At 40.0% G+C, this 18,752-nt stretch overlaps 1 protein-coding gene across 1 annotated transcript in view; it reads right to left on the reverse strand.

Annotated features, from left to right (window-relative positions):
• LOC104515667 (ran-binding protein 17-like) overlaps positions 1-18,752 on the reverse strand; it is a gene marked incomplete at its 3' end in the record, with an annotated part of 58,777 nt that overhangs the window by 35,048 nt on the left and 4,977 nt on the right. Inside the window, 4 exon segments of the mRNA XM_010159727.1 lie at positions 2-101; positions 5,585-5,693; positions 5,779-5,842; positions 10,958-11,038. Of these exon segments, the coding sequence (XP_010158029.1) occupies positions 2-101; positions 5,585-5,693; positions 5,779-5,842; positions 10,958-11,038 (354 nt within the window).

Raw genomic sequence — 18,752 nt, forward strand, 5'->3', positions numbered from 1 at the left:
TGCTTCTTCTTGTTCAAAACTACTGTTGAATATGTGAGTCAGACTTTCAAACGAAACTGTGAGGGGGAGCATGAAATTCTCAAACTCATCCTCGTCTTCACCTACAGGAAAAGAAACCAAAACAAAACAGCAAAAGCATCACATCATGTTCACACTGTTGTTCGGAAGGGTCGCTCTCTTCGGCTTGTATAGGAAAATCTCGCTGACATCACAGGAACTTTCATATGACCTACAGGAAAAAAATCCCAGAGGTTTGACATATTTTTACTGAGCTATAAACAACTTGTACCTGAAACTGGCACATCTCTGCATTTCACATCTTCCTCCTTTTTCTATTCCTGTTTTCTCTGTTAATCTAACAGCATTTCTTCAGCAGTATTTGTTCAGACTATTCACATAAACTCAAGACTCAACAGTTGAAAAACATTAAATTTAAACCCACATTAATGAGACCCGTTCACATGTGAACTCTGTAGTATGATGTTTAAATCACAATCTTTTATGCCTCATATATATTTGGTAGACAGAATGAAGCTGCAACGGAAATAAATCTGGACTGTGTTGGGGTTATTTGTGTAACACCGTTGCCTCACGTGTTTCAGGAGGTCTGAATTCAGAGTAAAAGAAACAAGATGTTGCGGTAGTGAATGAAGAGATTGTCTTGGTTAAGCAGCTGAAAGATAACCTGGAAGTCTCGATTGTTTCTTTTTTTATCATGATGCTGAACAAGTAAATATAAACGACACAACTTCTTAGAAATGGTAATTTGCATGAGGATTGGTACACCACACTATCTTTAGGCCCTTAATGAGGGTAGCTTGCCTCTCGCACGCAGATTCCCCTCGAGAGTAATTCAGAGTAGGAACTTAATTTATGTTCTTTAAAGAGCTCTTTGCTATAGGGCTTCTCTCCCTTCTCTCTTCACTGGCAAAGTCTGGCAAACTTAGTTGCAGTTGAAGCTAGGAGGAGTCTTTTGTGTGTCAAATTGGTTGTGCAAAGTTAGTGTAAGCTTTACAGTTTAGTTCCTACACTTCAAATACCCATCTGTAAAATGGGCCTAATTCCAGTCTCTTCTCTGTAGGGATACTGCGAAGACCCAGTCACTCACTCCAGTGCAGCAGTAAGAACAACAGCGGAGGCCAAGAAGAAACAAGGCCAGGAAGAAAAACTAGTCACAAGAGAAAGCAAAGCATGTACTAACACATCAATCCAGACGACAACACAATAAAAACAAACAAAAAAAAATATCAAAACACTCATTAGCTTCTCATTATGCTAGGATGACACATTTTCTGAAGGGGAAGAGGCACATATCCTCTGAGAGAATTAGTTGTGATCCTGCAACTAAAACTGCCTCGTAACAACGTAAATATTTACAATGGAGAGGGAAGCAAAGTTGCAGAGGCAACCCCAGTTATGGCATTTCCTCAGTTCTCAGTACCTGGCTTTGTGACCTGAACTGCTTTCCCTTTAATATAGGGCTTTCATGCCCAGTTTTCCAGAACTTTTTTTAAAAGCAAAGGAAATACTTTCAGTACCTTACTGCTAACTGCACTGGTCAGCACGCAGCCTTCATATCACAATCTGTGCTCAAGAACTTTCTTAAACTAGCAAAGTAGCTGACCAAATCTGTGACGTGCATCCTGCACCTGCAGCAGAGACGAAGAGAGGGGGACGCTTTGTGCCAGGCTTCAGAGCTACTGCTGGCAGCAACAGGGTCAGGTGGACTTTGGAAAAATCCAATCCTGTCCGCCTTTGCCTGTCTCCTTACTATCTTCTGTATGCTCCTTTTAACCAGTCAGTCTTTTTATTTATCATTTCTGGACCCTTGTGTCCTCTTCCATTACTCACAGTAAACCCAGACTATTCATCCAGCTTTGTATTTCTATCTCCTTCCTTTGCCAACTCCAGCTCCTCAGGCAGCTCCAGCACAGTATTAGTTTCTGTGCTCCCAATCTCTCCACTCGAGCAGCATCAGTTTCCTCCTACCCTCCTAGGAGCTAAATTATTTCTATATGAATTGCATATCCTGATGTCATTGTTCCTTTGATCACTTTCAGATTTTCCTTGGAGCAAAAAAATTAATAAATAAAGACCAATCATTCAGAAAGAGTCCTGTGCTGTAGTGTCCCATGCCAGCACACAGTGATTTGGATACTGCTCTATGCAGGGTAAGGGCTCAACTGCCATTTACAGAGTTCTCAGAAGAAGCCCAGGTTATCACAACACAGCAAAAGTCATACTCCATCTCACGTAGATGTTCCTATCATTAGAAGACAACCTCCATGCAGACACTCCGTACACATCCAAATTCAAGCTGAAAGCTTCCCTGAAGGCAGAATCTCAAGCACACTGCATTAAAAAGCTAAGACGACCAAAGAGCTCCCAGAATGTCCAGTGTAGATTGGGACCAACACCTTAACGATAAACCAGCTAGTCCTGAAAATGGGGTAAGGGGAAACCTTATGTGCTATTTCGGTTTTAAATTTCAGTGTAGGCAGTGAAGAAAGAATATACAATTAGGAACATATCTAGTATTTACCTATTAATAAAACAATTTGTAAGTTTTCAAAAAGCAACACAAATTACTACCTGTACAATTGCTTGCATTCCTGTCCAAGCCCCATTCACATCCCACGAACAGTACAGTATTAATAAGGAAAGGAAGAAACTATCCTGAAGAAACCTAGCATGGCAAACTGTTCCTTTTCTACAATTCAAACTACGCATACACATCCTTATCGTGTCCTTGGAAAGAAACGAGATGCCTCACTTGTAAGTTGTAGCAGATCTGTGTGTGGCTTACAGCAACAGCGTTTGAAACCTGCTTCACTTGGAGAGGCCTGGCAGTGAGCATGCCTGCGTACACCTGTAAGTACAGGACACTGACAAATCATGCTGGGTAGCTCCTGAAGGTTTTTTCTACAGCTTAGATCTACTCCTTTTGGTAGTGCAGAAGGAAAAGTGATAAAAACGTATTAACTCTAGTAAAAAACTTTCATTCAAACGTAACTTTTACTGATATTCTTGTATTAGTTTTGGTTACTATATTCTTCACACAGAAGAATATTCTGTTTACTTCAGAAATCTTGGACAAAATAACACAATTCTAAATGCCAAAAAAACCCCATTAAAAGCCACAACCCAGGGCACACAAGGAATTCAAACTATAATCATATTCATATGTGGCTGAAGTAATTGAACAGAAACAAAGTGAATTTAGAAAAAAATACCAATTAATGCATTACTGTTCTTTCCTATTACAATTATTTTGCCAATCCTTCCAACAGCACATTGTTTAAAATGTAAATATTCTGAATTTACTGTATTCAACTAATGTCCAAAAATATTTCTACATCAATTAGAACAACCTCACCAATAAATATTCATCTTAATTTTGTTTCCATTTAAATTGTTTAAAGGATTTCCTATAAAGCTCTTAATCTAATGTAAGAAAAAACCCAGAAAAGGAAACGGGTAGAATGCTTTTTTGTCTAAAAAAATGCCAGTGTGCACAACTTGAAAACATCTTTTGATTCACAGGGTAAGAACACTGCCATTTAATGCTTGTGCAAAAACATGGAAAGGAGAGCTTGCATACACCTCACTTTTTAAATTTGGATCCTAAAACGCAACTTGTATGTGTCTCCAGATGTGCTGTTCTATCAGTTTGAATCCAAATAAATTAATTCCAGTAGGAACACCAAGGACAACAGCCAAAAGATCGATGTCTGCTTTTTCCAGATACTCCTAATCATTTCACATCTTGTAGAGTTGTTAATCCAGAGGAATCACGACCTTTATCAGCGTGTAGCCAGTCCTAAGTCACATGCCTGCATCTTGTCTGACACATATTTACACCACCTCTACTCTGAGATGTAATTTTTAACACCCGTGATCTTGTTTTTACCAAATCTTTTCTTCCCCTTGTAGGAGAGGTTACTGAAACTGCATGTGTAACTCATTTTATATTAGAAAATGTGCCTATTGCTTATGGTATACAACACTGAGCCAGTTCTCCAAGCAGTTTAACTGGAAGTAAAAGCAGGTCCAGCTCACAGTTGCTGGTGTGTGAGACGCTGACAAATGTCGTTCAGTCCTGCCCTGAAGGTAACCGCTATCGGCACTCTTCGCCAGCAGACAGCGCAGGCACCCATTACCAGCACGGAGGGCAACGACTGTTGGCTTATGACTGCGTCAATCTCTCCTGCACACAAACTGCTGGGTTAAGCCCTTCTGTGGGGGCTGGAAATGAGTACACAAAAGACATGCCACCTTATTTTTTGAAGAGCCTCAGCAGCAGCTCCCCTGGGAACACCTACAGGCATCCACCCTCACGAGAGTGGTCTGAAAGGCAGATCTGCAGCAGACATAAGGCCACAACCCTGCGTGGAGTCTCTGATCAGAGCAGAGGCACTTTGAGATGTGCTGCATTCCACCATCAGCGTCTTTAGCATATGATTTCCATGTCCATTTAGACAAGCCCAGCCGTCCCCGTTTAGACAACGGAGAGCCAATCATGCAGATGAAGTTCTGCATTTTAATTCAATGGCCAAGGGCAGTGCCTGGATTGTCCAGACGAGGGCCACAAAGATGATCAGAGGGCTGGAGCCCCTCTGCTATGATGAAAGGCTGCAAGAATTGGGCTTGGTCAGCCTGGAGAAGAGGAGGCTCCGAGGAGACCTCATTGCAGCTTTCCAGTACCTGAAGGGGCTACAAGGAAGCTGGGGGGGACTTTTTACAAGGGTCTGTAGTGACAGGACGAGGGGTAACGGGTACAAATTGAAAACAGGGAGGTTTAGATTAGATATCAGGAAGAAATTCTTCCCAGAGAGGGTGGTGAGGCACTGGGACAGGTTGCCCAGAGAAGCTGTGGATGCCCCATCCCTGGATGTCTTCAAGGCCAGGCTGGATGTGGCTTTGAGCAACCTGGTCTAGTGGAAGGTGTCCCTGCCCATGGTAGAGGAGTTGGAACTAGATGATCTTTAAGGTCCCTTCCAACCCTAACCATTCTGTGATTCTATGATTCAAAGTGACCGCATCCTTCACCACATCTAGCTATTAAAGCATGCACTGGGCTTTAGACGTGTGTACCCTCTCTTATGTCCAAAGGACAACTCAAAATTTAACCCCAAGTGAATGTTTAAGTACTGCTGGTTGAACTGCAGAACTCTTGTCAATATTTATTTAAAAGCTCCAGTGTCTTGGTATATTGGGAACTTGCATGAAGAAGTGAAATGAAAAACCCCTTCTACTAGAAGCTGGAATGTTCTGGTATAATCAGTACGTCACCTGGAAATACAAAGCACTTAGGTGCTGAGTGTTGTACATTCTCATAGCTAACAAAAAAGTGCTTCCATGCAAAACATTAGCTCATCTTCCTTCTTTACCCAGCCAGAAGGCAAACAACAGATACGGTGTTATTGCTTAATGCCACACACCTCAACAGATGACAGGCAGTGGTTTAAATACCAACTGTAACATATTTACTACACAATTAAGCTGATAGGTTTAATAACCTTAAAAATTCATAGTATTACATAAGACAGCCAGGTGTCCCAGCGACACGGGAGAAGAACCTTACCTAAGTCTACCATGAGAAGACGGGTGAGAGCGGTGTAGAACACTGTCCGGCACCTAAGGTCACCGAGGCTGTAATTATCACTGATGCCCAGGAAAGGGAAGTGCTTACTCTGTTGAAACATCAGCATATGAAAAGTTAAGTGTTCTACAGAATTCACTACACACAATGTTTTTGAACATAATAAAGAAACTTACTGTGTGATTCTGAAGCATGAATTTCACAGCCTCTATTTTCACAAGCTTTTTCAGGAGGCTGTAAGTAGCACGTGTTAAGGAAGACTTGTCCTTGCAGCATTAGCATTACCTTACCAGGTTGTACAAACTTGCAGGAGTTTTTAGTGAGACAAAAATCCTAACTGAAACAACCACCAATATACATTAAAAAAAAAAAATTGAATTTCATCTAGAATTTTATGTCAAAAGATAAGCTTTAGAACATTAAAGACCATAATCTATTATTAATTAAGCAATTACTTTTCATGTCATATATTCTAGTCACAAAAGAGACGAATGAACTAAACAACTTTTATAATTAAACGGAGAGTTTCTGATAATAAATGGTGCTGTTTTTTCCCCAGGTAGACATGTTATCAGCATGTAAAAAAACCCAAACAATTGCTTTTGCAACTACCTGTGTTGAAGAAAACCGGGACCTGGCAATGGGACTGGCAAGTCCATTTTGGCAGGCCTAAACAGCTCCGAAGTAATGGCCTCAAAATCACAAAGGTCATCTTCCCGACCCATCAAAAATCACAATTTGTTTCAGTTGCAACAGATAAAAATACATCTCATACATGCTAAGCTGTGTTAAACACTTCAGCAAAGCATTTTCACGTGTGTAAGAACTGCACAGAAATGTCTTAAAACGTACAAAGCTTTGGAGCCAGAACCAAGCCCATATAAAACATAAAGCCAGCCCGATGGGCTGCTGCTGTGCATGAACTGACACCTCCCACTCCACCAACTGCCTAAATTCAGGCCAGAACAGTCCAGAGGGCAGGCAACCACAGCAGTTCAGCCTCGGGCCCAGCACCCAAGCTCTGCTCCCAGTGCAGCCCTCAGGAGGGTTTACTGGTCGGGTCTGTGCAGTGCTCGAGCAAAGCTACGCGACGCCGGGGCTGAAGCTCAGGGCCCTGCTCCAGCAGGATGAGCGTGGGTCCGTTTGCACCTGCCTGTACACAAAAGCTCCCAGGGAGACGCACGCCAAATGAGAGCAACGTTTCTCCTGGACTGCATGTATTCGACAGGTCACACGTTCTGGCATGACCTACCAGACAGGAAATGTAACGTGTCTTAATGTCTCTTTGAAAAAGCGTGAGAAATCCTACTAAATCGAAAGTAGAGTTTGCAAAACTACGTTCTAGAAGCCCTTATAGACCTGTTTCACAACTTGAATCCTTTCCTAGCCGGGTGAATTATGAACACCTTGAACGGCACGGGCACGCGGTAATGCCCTGTCTCAGATGAGTCAAATATTTGGGGTCGGGCACAGGAGGTGATCCTGTGTATGCCAGTAAGAGCCACCTGACATCTCGCCGAGCTTTTGTGCAGAGGTCACGGCTGCGTGGGGGATGTTTGCAAACAAGGAACGAGAGAATGGTCCAAGCCATGGCCTGGCTTTTCCGACATCTGCCTCTCCTTCACCTGACATAACACTGCGGTATGACTTTTGGCAAGTCCGTAAAACTCCACTCTTTGGGGATGGGGATATAAAAGGCTTTGTGACAGCCAAATATACTAATGCATGTCTTCAGGCACGCCATGGAAAAACTCAAACCCCAGAAACATTCATAAGCACCGAAGGCTTCAAATGAATGACTCAGGAGCTTGTACGTTCTACACTGACTATTACCAAACCAGGACTCCGTAGCTCAGCGAACACCATCGATCCCTGGCACTGATGAAGTTCTTTAAGAAATAATCAGTATGATCATGTAACTTTAGACTGCACAGCAGTACCAGCCAAAGATTTTACAAACCACTACCCATAACACTTATTATTGTTTTGGGTTTTTTTGAGTGCTTGTTTCATGCTGCCATTCCTGCACATAACTGATTGAACAGTTCCATTACTTTTATGGGAATATACAATTCCCATTTAATTTTAAATGGATTACATTCTCTTTAAACAGTTAAAAGTGTAAGAATAGGTTTTATAGCTGCTACTGGAAAAATCACCTAATCCAGTTTCAGGATGATGTCCCTTTGTCCATCTATAGTATTTGACACAGCATTACCTGCTTTTATATTGTAAAGCCACATGGTTGTGGTTTTTTCTCCCCTCCGCTACAAGGGAGAGCTTTTCATAACATAAGGCTAACAAAGACATGGAAAAAGAATTTTTGAGATACTATAAATATTTTACCCCAAGTTACTGTACAAAGTAACAATGAAACTGTAGTTATTTTGCTACGAAAATATACCGTGGAAAAGTTAATTATTAGAAAGAACTAAACATGCATGAGGGAGCACTATGGCTTCAAAGACATAACGGGAGGACTAACATATTCCATTATGTAAATGAATTCAAAGATATTTCACGACTGATCAGCTAGGAGGGACATAATGATTTATAATTCAAATAACTGAGCTTTGAAATCAAATTGGGCTAATATATTTCGAAATATGCAAACCTGGAATAATTATGAAAGCAATGTAAACCATGACACCGGCTCCAAGCATTTGTTGCCTTTGTTGTTAATACTATCTCATGCTTTTGCTTCTTTATTTTCCTGTTATGCACTACAGGTGCTTGAATGATGGTTTGCTTTTAATTCTAGAGTATCCTTTAGAAAAAGTCTATTATACACATAAAAAAAGAAAAATGCCGATTTCTAAGACTGTGTAGAAGCTGATTGACATACAGGAAAGTACTGAAATTAAATAAATTATTTTAACCTTTCAAGCTAGCCACAATTTAATCTATATCAAATACTGAAAATTGATCCACTGGATCCAGCATCTTAACAATACACTATGTCTTTCAAAGCAATATATACTTAATGCTTTTTAAAAAACCCCTAATATAATGTGAAAAGGCCAAAGTTTGCAATGCCAGGAAGTAGTTATAAACTACTTCATATGTTTGAAATAAAAAGTACTTCAGTATTATTATTAAAAAAAAACTATTGGTAGAGTTTTTTATAGGAAAAAAATACATATCTTTAAAAGCCAAAATGACCAGTGAAATTGGGTTGTACATCATTTTCTGGGAAAAAGGAAAAACAGCCTCGACAGGTGTAATTTATCATTTTTCTGATTTAATACCAAAGAAATATATTAAAATAATAAAAAGAATCCTGAAATCCTCAAAATTTGTAGTGATAAATAGCCCTCCCTGTCTTTATTGCATTATGCCTACTAACAGAAATATTGCATGGTGGATTTTGCCAGACAAGGACGATTATTTTCCAATAAAAAGTTGCATATTAAATTCCAGCACAAAAAGTGGGTGTCTAATACTTTTGAAATCTTTTATGGTTTGCCAGGGAACACAATTTTAAACTTAACTAATACAACATCACGGTGAAGTGAACCAGCATTAAAGCTGTCTTTGTACAACCCCACCCATTGAAGCAGAACAGCTGCTGCTCTCAGACTTTTCTGAAGTATTTCCCCTGAACAGTAATTGAATACATTTTTAGTATGTAAGTTTTAAGTTAATCTCTCTTTTGACTAGTCTTTAAACATTTCCCATTGATGTTTAAGATGTGTATTTATGAAGGCAGTGCTGCTTTACATCCTGACTAGGCACAGGGGTCTCAAACTGCTCTGGCAACAGTTAGCAAGTTTCTGCAAAGAAAAAAACCCCACAATTTCATCACAATTCTACTCTTCAGGAGAACTTAGGTCATTAAATACCTACTTTTTCTCCTTTCTAGATCCTGATACCATCATATTTATTTCATGAGCACAAACTCATTTGTTGTAAATGCAATTTCACTAGTTCAAAAATGGAAACTTTGCAGATGTTTCAGCCTTGGAAAAGTATTATTTGCACCAACAGTTTACACTGACCCTCATTTTTGAGAGCTACCATGTGAATACATGCCTTTGAAAGCCTCCTCCAGAACTAGGAAATGCTAGATGCTTGTTGGACTTAGCTGTACCATGAGGCTGATTATTTCAGCCAGCACACATACACTATAAACAAACAGGCAAGCGCTTTAAGTTAGGTGCATCCTGTTAAATTTCTTGCTTATTTTGAAAGTGTGTGGAACCCTACTGAAGCAATAGGTATATAGTGTAAGAGAGGAGAGCGCTCATTACTCCCTTCATAAATCTTATTTCTGAAATAAATGTCTCCTCTCTGCTTTTGTCGAATTCCTTCGTAATATTTCACTTCCAAGTCCTTTCCAGTCCTATTTCTGTGATGCCATGAGGACATAAACATATGCATATTTAAAGTATAAAGTTAGCTGCTTAATGGTATTTCAAGTAAACATACGGAAGTACACACCATATGATTTTCATTTCACTTACGGACTGCGGAACCCCACACTCATCCTTCAACCCAAGGAAATATATTAAAATTCTTCTTATACGATTAGAGTACTATGGAGAAATAAAATGATACCAACTGTCATATTCCAGGTGCCTTCCCCTCTGCTTGTCTAACAATATCCTCTAGAAAATTACCAAAAAGTTGTTTTTATTTTGAAATAGCGAAGGATTTCAATATTGAGTGTTTTCATGAGTTCTGGTGGTTTATTATCTGTCGTATATCTTTAAATATTTTGTCACATCAAAAATAGCTACTACTTTTTCTTCAATCTTCTTGCTCAATTGAGTGAAAATGCAAAGAGCAAACATTCTTCTCCAACTTATCCTAAGTAAGTGAATATTAGAAAGGTTTGCAACAGATAGCAAGTCAGCATCCACTATTTGGGTAAGAATTTCACAAAAACACTTGAACCCAGACAAAAATCCACATGCAAAGTCATGGCTGTTTATCAGTAGTAATGATGACACTGATACAGTGAGGAAGTCAAAACTGGACAACAATGAAATGTGAAGAGGCTTCGTATCTTAGTTGACCCGTAGAACCAAATCTGTTCTCAGCTGCTAACAGAGCCAATCCTGTTCTCAGTGCTGAATTCACCAATGGTATTGACTTCAAGAAGATTAGGAGTGGGACAGATGAGCATAAGCAACTAGTTACATGACTTCTCTTGTGCTGGTAAGAAGTATGTGGAAATAAGCACACCTTTTAAAAACTAAGCACAGAAAAAGATGAACCAAAAAGAATTTTAATAACCTAATTGGTTGAAAAATGTGGCGTACAAAACAACAAAATATTAATTTTTACCTCATATTAATTTTTACCGTATTATTTTCAAATAATATGTTGTGCTGTACACAATGAAAAGGATATCCAACAGAAAGGTCATTTAGAAACTGAAGAGTTCTTGAAATCACGGGCTCACATCTTCCCCGGTATTTAAGATTTGTAACTCTAGAATAAACAAAACAAAACCAAAGAGTGATGTTTTATAACACACCTTTATCTTTTTGAGAAGTGCAGTGCAGAATTTCAGAGCAGTAGGGTATTACACTATGAACGTATTTCTGATATGTCTTAGGATTTTCCATTTGAGACAGAAAGTGCTATAAAAACATTCCATGTCTTTTTCCTGAACAAGGGACTCAAGCATTTTTAGAATACAGTAACAAATACATTCATTTTAAAAAATCCATCATCTGTCACAATGAAATAAATTATCTGAAGCGTAACCCTACTTATATCTATCTCACTTTTCAACATACTATCTGGCCACTTAACCTCTGTAGTACTCTCTACCCAATTCGTCACACATAAAACGGAATCACTATAAATTTCCTAGGAAAAATTCCATCGGAGAAATGGGCCACAGAAAAGGTAGGGGCCAAGTCACAGAGCGACTGATACACCCAATTCCCAGTGAAACTCTGCCTTGAGTTTCGTTCTTGAACTAATCCCTATTTCTCCTCCTCCTTCCATCAAACACGTAACTAATGCCAAGATACACAGGGGATACTACATTTCCCTAACTGCAACCACTTTCAGATATAGGCATTTAGGAAGCATGCTCTGATTATGAAGTTATGAAACACGATAACACTAGACCTATTATCAGTCCTTGGGGAATGCCACATAAAACAACTTACCATTTTTGACAGCAAACTCTTACGGTTCGCCTTTCAGTGAGATCATGCAGCTAACACCAGGTGACAACAACTCGCTCTACTACTCTCCATAGGTTAAGTGTGAGACACGGAGCACAGAGCTGGGACCCTCTACAGCACCTGCTGTACCGTGTGCCGGTCAGCGCAAGGACACCGGAGTGACCCGGGATGGAACCCTCTGTGTTCCCCTTGCTGTGATTTGTTAGGGGGCGAAGAGGTGGCAGTAGCCTTCACCTGAAAGGGGTACATCGATGCCAGGGAAGCAGAGGAACGTAACTTTTCTCAAAAAAGAAGTGGTTACAAGCAGTTAAGAGTTACTGATCTTGTAGTCCGCCATGTCCGTGCTTTCTTAGGGGAACGCTGTGTAAACCAGAGTCAACAATCTTACTGAAACCTGAATGTCTGGTGTTTGTTTCTGTTGTAACCTTCAGCCAGTGAGTCCAAAAAGAAATTAACATATCCCACATATATTTATGACTTAATTATACACTGACTACTAGTAACTTTTCCTAACAGTCCTTTGAGAATCCAAGTTGGGCTGATCAGCCTATAACAAGCTGCTTCTTCCTAGTTCCAAGACAAGTACTGTACCCTACTCTTCTGGGACCTCCACCATCACCCTTCATTGCTGAAAAACCCAAAAGAAAGTTGAATGCCCCCTTGCGTTGAATCTCTTAAGGCTTCTGAAACCGCATTCGTCTGGAGAAATACAAATCAGGCTATCCCAGCCTTTTGAAACACAGCCCGTTCAAAGGAAAAGGCAGCGTGGCTTCGTGGCTCAGGAGCCCTGGCACCTATTCCTGATCGTCATATCAAACTGCGAGGGTGTATCCTAAACTGCCAGGTGATAAAGAGTAAGTAGTTTCAGATTTGTATGCCTGTTTCTTTGTCTGTAAAATATGCCTAATGATTCTGACATTCAGCTGTTAGATCTACTGATGAAAGATCATGATGTAAGAAGTATAATCAGTACCAGCTCTTTATACCGTGAGGCAACAGGATTTTAATGTTGGGAATATCAAACTTGAAGAAGAGATGTTAAATGCCTTAAAATCAGCACTGATTAGTGTTTTTACATGTTCATGGGCTAAGGAATGTACTACACCACATAAACTAACTCTCTTTTTCAGGAAGTTATAAACTCAAGAAGGCAGTTTAAAGCATCTAACTGCTTAGTATTATTTGCTCAGGAAAAGGCAAATAACAATGCAATTACCAAAGCAGTATTCCTCAATTTAGATTTACAAACATACATTGATCTACTCTATAACATCTCTCTATGAAGAGCTACAGAGGTTCCGACTGCCTTATAGAAATAGCCCATTCTAGCAAGTCCACGTTGCTACTATGGGGAGTTCTGGAGACATTTGTAGTCGCACTGAATCCTTAGCAAGTATACACCATACAAAGCAATCAAAATTAATTTGGACTACCTGGATTTGATATCAATATCAAAATCATAAAAAGGCCATTTTCCAAAGAACAAAATCTTTTTTCCTGCACTAGCTAGACGTAAGACATTTAAGGAAAAATAAGAAGTCACAGTGACAGCTTGAAGAGAAAATTAAAACTGTATAAGGAAGGCTCTTCATCCAACATTCAGGGTACTTTTGTATACATCCATTTTTCAGTTCATGGTTGTATTTGGATGTTGAAAGATGAAGTAATAATATAAAAGCTAGAAAGAACTAGTGAGTGAACAGAGGTTGAAAATTTTCAAGTATAATCATAGCAATTTCCATTTCTGTTTCTGCCTTACCAATACCAGGCAAGATGAAAGACACATAAAATGTAATATTTTAAGAAACGTCTACAAAACACTATAAGCATCTGAGAAAATTTGTAAATATCTAGAGAGGAATCTCGTAATATAAAAAAGCAGTTTTCTACTACATAGGGAAGAGAAGCCAAGGAATGAAAGAGGAGAAAAATTTACAGCTCTCAGAGAAATCATGGCGAGGCAGCACTTAAATCCAAGCGCTAGTATCCTTGCCGCTCTCTCTCATGTGGCATATTGATTTAAAATATGAACTAAATGAAACAGTCAAAGGAAGCAATCGACCTTTCGGAGGAGTTACAGAAAACAAGAGCTTCACCAAAAGCTACACCAATGCCAAATTCACCAAAATATTTATGGTAGAAGAGCACTGAACACATGTAAAAGGCAACCACAAAAAAGTGGAAATAAAAAATGGCAGAATATTTCCAATGTTGGTAACAATACCAGTATGAAAATACTGAACTACACACAGACACACAAAACTCCAAAAGAGCAACAGTAACACTGATTCATGCTGAAAAGCTGTAAGAATTTAAGAATTCTAAATGAAACAGCAGTAAGAATCCAGTACACTGCCAAATACTTAGTTTGCCTTTGGTAAGAAGAACAAAACCTTAGCTTCTAAAAGTGGCACCAAAGAAGCTTCCCAACTTGCCAAGCTCTGAACCCTCCAGCTTGCTGCGAGACTTTGTCACAACTGTTTACTAATGCAGTTCCATCAGCACATCAAACATCTCTTCCCTTACCACAGTGACTTCAAAGTATTTTAAGAGGCTTTGTATTTTTTACCTAAAATCTAGAAGTGAAAGGTAAATAATGGTTATATGCTCCAATTTACAGTTCTCTGGGAAAGATGTTGCTGTATCACCCACAGAAGAATCAAAATTCTTTGCACGTTCCAAGCCATTATGATATTTGGCCAGGGAAAGAATCGCGGCAAAGATACTCACTTCGAGCCTCTCAAATCCATCTCGTGACCTTTTTTCCCCCGCAAAACCTATTCTACAGTCATTCATTTCCTGTCCTGTCCCCAGTTTACAATTTGGAGAAAGACCTCTTCAGACACATGGACTGTATCACACTACTCTTACAAGCTCAGCAAAGGACAACCCTTCATACACGATGCAGCAGTCCCTATGGCAGCAGTGGATGGGCAATGATACTGCCGGAGCACAGGAGTGGAATGCGCAGCTCAGAAGACAGAATGGAAGCAATTTAAGAAGAGAATTTTAGAGGAGGAGACAGAATCAGGGATGCGAGGCAGAAAAGCAAAGTATAGTCAGCACAGAAAAGGGAGCGCTGATGAGCGAGTGTATATTGTACAAAGACAGCAAATCCGTTTGGTCACATGGATGGTGGGTACCTTCTCCATTGACCACTGCATCCCAAGGTGCTCAGAGATTGCTTACAGGCCATTTGTAAGTGCCCAAAGAATTAATCCATCCTCTTTCCAGGAGGCCTTGAACCCTTCCTCTGAAATGAAACGGGCAGGTACGTTATCACAAGCTGAAGCTGAGGAATCCCAGGAATGCTGTACTACCTGCACATGCACAGGCCATTGTGCCTCACGTGCACAGGAGATTAGGCAATATGACCAAGAAGCAGTTGCAAAGGGTAAGTTGCAACCAGTGGGAAGAGATGACAACTGCTGCAAATCAGCAAGGTTGGGTGTGATGGTTTGCTTGCCTGTCTGTGAACCATGTAAATTAAGGAACAGTCTTGGTCTCGAGTTAAGGATATTGCATTATAAAAATTGTATGGATAAAAAAACCCCAAAAACATTTAAAATAAAACTTTAAGCAACTTAAGTTGCTTAAGGTGTCTGCTATCCAATTCCCATTAACATGCAAGAAAAACGGGCATCCAAATCCCCTAAAAGACTATGAAAATCTCTTCCTTACATGGTACTAAAGTTTCAGTAATAACGAAGATCACAATGTGTTGGCAAGAAAGCTCTGTACAGTCATGTTTTAATTATTTCTTGTGGATTATCATAATTTAAAATGAAAGCTCTCTGTGGTTCAATGACAATGATTGGATATATACTTTTCATTAGAGCTGGACAAAGGTGAATAGTTAAAAAAAAGCACATGCTGTCATGAACAAAAGTGCCAAGTTTTAGTTTGCCATGACTCGTGAAGTCATATCAGAATGACTGTTCAGAAAAATATTCATAGATCCAGACTTTTGCACTTAGGTATGACTTAAATATTGTCACGTGGTAAACCTCTCTCTACATGGATGCATGTATATGTGTATCTACTATAGTGTAAATCATTACAGCAGCAAGAGCAAAAACCATCCTTCGGCAATGTTTGGATACGCACCCTCCAGTCATGCTTCAGTTATTTTATCATGACCAAGAATACTAAATATTTGGGCAAATATTTCGTAAATCTACTTCATGAGAAGGAATTACAAGAGGCTCCCAAATAATAAGTGAAGACACGGAAAGGTGCTTGCAGTCAAAATAAATACCAGACACTTTTGGCCAAATGCCCAGGACAGGCTCAAGGAGCAGATGGAATCCAACCTAATACTTGCTTGTCTCTCACCTACAGGGGCAGGATCAAGGCAGGTAGGTACCTACTGCTCAAAGGGATGCCCACTGGAAGGAGAGGACCACTGCCTCATGGGTCCTGACCTTGATCCACTTCCCAGTAGGCCAAGAGGCCTAAGAACACATGGCATGGCTGTATTGGGAGCAAGTAGGAGCAACATGAAAGAGAGCTCCAGAGATGAGTCTGTGCCTTAGAAAACAGGGCAACAGAAAAAAGTCTAACGAGACAGGCTGGAACCTTAAGTCAAGTCCTTCTCCAGAATCTTGTCATCCACTGCAACCCTACTAGCTCCTTCAAAATCCCTTTGCCTTCTCCTGCCTGTTTTCACACGCATGTAACTCCTCCCAGCTTATCCCTCCTTGCATCTACTCTCCTCTTGCTATAATGGTGTACACAGCTAAGACGACTTAAGATGCCCTGCGTAGCAGAAAAATTTAGTTTCGAGAACAGATATTTTTTCAGCTGATCTTTCCCCTTCGACACATACACCCTATAAGGTGATGGTCAAAGCAAGCAAAGACAGCGGATGCTAAAAGAACTATTCTATAAAATTCCTGGCGTGACTGTGATAAAATACAGCCATTAACAGATATTCTGACTACATAAAACTCCATCCCTTCAGAAATGGTTTAACAGGAATTCAGTAAAAGGCACATTCATTAACTGCCAATGAAAAAGTGATAAAAGGTCTAGGATCTGATGTGACAGTAGTACTTTAAACTACAGTCAGAAGGTCTAAAGGACACCTATTACATTGACAAATCTCAAAATATTTCAGTACTTTGAAGAATATCTATTTCATGCAGCCTTTATTGAATAAAGTGAGCAGTGGCTACTGCAGCTACTAGTAGCAATGGCACAAGTATTTCAAATTGTTTTCTGTTAATAAAACTCACCGCATTTGATCACCAAGCCTCCACTGCAAAGCTGCTACTAATGAATTCAAAATAACAGATTAAAGCTACATATGTGGAAGCAAACTACTGAAAAGAGAGACATCTGGGAAAAGACAGCTCAATACAAAATGAGTTCAAAATCCCAAGAAATCAAAGAAAAATGACATTTATACATCTAAACATTCCTGAGCTCACACTGGACTTCAGGAAACTAGACGCTCCCCGTGTCAAACAGTAAGTTATCACAAACAGAGATTATGGCTCTAATGGCAGAACAAAAAAATAATTAATGTGTCCTGTAGACTACAACTTGTTTGGCTACCATAAATTCAATGCTGTGTTCATTCCTCACTCCAAATCTAAATGCTTCCTGCATGCATCCTTCATTGGATTCTTCCATGGCAGAGTGGAATGAAATAACCTGACATTGTCTTTTGATCAGCCACAGAGCTAACGGCACATTACAACAGGGTACTTTCTCCAACACTGTCTGATCTGAAAGACTGGTTGCCATTAGCCAGGCAACAATATTCTTTCAAGCATAACTCTTCTATTTCACATAATGCTCAGCATTAACAAAACAGGAATTATGCAGTGTGAACCATTGCTGTGCAGTTACGAGATGAGAACAGCACCACTTTAACAAGGAAGTGCACACGAAATACCTCCTAGCATTTCCTTTCAACCTAGCAAGCAACGTATGACGTTTCACCTACCTCAAGATAAAAAGCAGACCTGTAGGGTAAGACAGAACAGTAGACTAGTAGCTTTCTAAAATAATGGTGTGGTTAAAACCAGTGACTACACCCACAAGAGAAGAAGGTGAGTGGTTTCACCGCCATGTACCCCACCCACTGCTGTTACTAATACTGGGAATTCCCAGCAACGGCACCAGAAACACCGCCAGACTGGATTTCCCCACCAGACCCTAGTTTTTGGATTACAGAGCAGTAAGTTATGGTTTCACACCCAGGTTTTCCAATTGGCATGCTATCACTGGGGAGAAGGTAGTTTATCTTAATTGACACAAACATGAATGTGTTTATACAGTGGTTTCACACCTAACTCCTAAAGCTACTGACTGAGTTGTCCATTTCAAGCTGGAACATCCGTGCTGTAAAATGAAATTGATCTTCAATTTAATCAATGAACAGTTCACAAAGATGCTGCACGTTTTTAGAAAAATACAGTAAGACACAAGGAAAGAGAAAATAAAAGCATAGCGTGTGTAACCTAAAAAGCAGCACTGACTTTTGCTTTTTACATGCCTAGTTTTCTATAAAATATTCCATGTAACATGAAAACCCTAACTATGTTTTTTCTTCATTTACAGTTCTTGTGCAAATAGAGCCCGATCCAATCTAAACACGTGCAGTACTTGTCGTACAACTTGTTAAATGAGACTGTTATTTCCTCAACTGGCAAATGCAACAGGAATTTCCTCTCAATGGCAGCAACAGGTAGAAAAAGAGAAGCATACTGATGCAACTGTCTGAACAACACTCCTCTTTCCCCACTTTTTCCACAGCTGTTGAAGTTTCACTGTAGTTTGAAACAACAAAATGAAGCTGTGCTGGTTGTGGCTAGGATAGACTTCCATGTCTTCATGGTAGCTGGTCTGGGGCCGTGGTTCGGATTTGTGCTGTGAACAGTGTTGGTAAGACGGGGATGTTTTAGGTCTGGCTGAGCAGTGCTGACACACAGCCAAGGCCTTTGCTGCTCCTCACCCCACCCACCAGTGAGGGGGCTGGGGGGGGGAGGAGAAGG

Source organism: Eurypyga helias, unplaced genomic scaffold (assembly GCF_000690775.1).
Source record: "Eurypyga helias isolate BGI_N326 unplaced genomic scaffold, ASM69077v1 scaffold14659, whole genome shotgun sequence".
NCBI lineage: Eukaryota > Metazoa > Chordata > Aves > Eurypygiformes > Eurypygidae > Eurypyga > Eurypyga helias.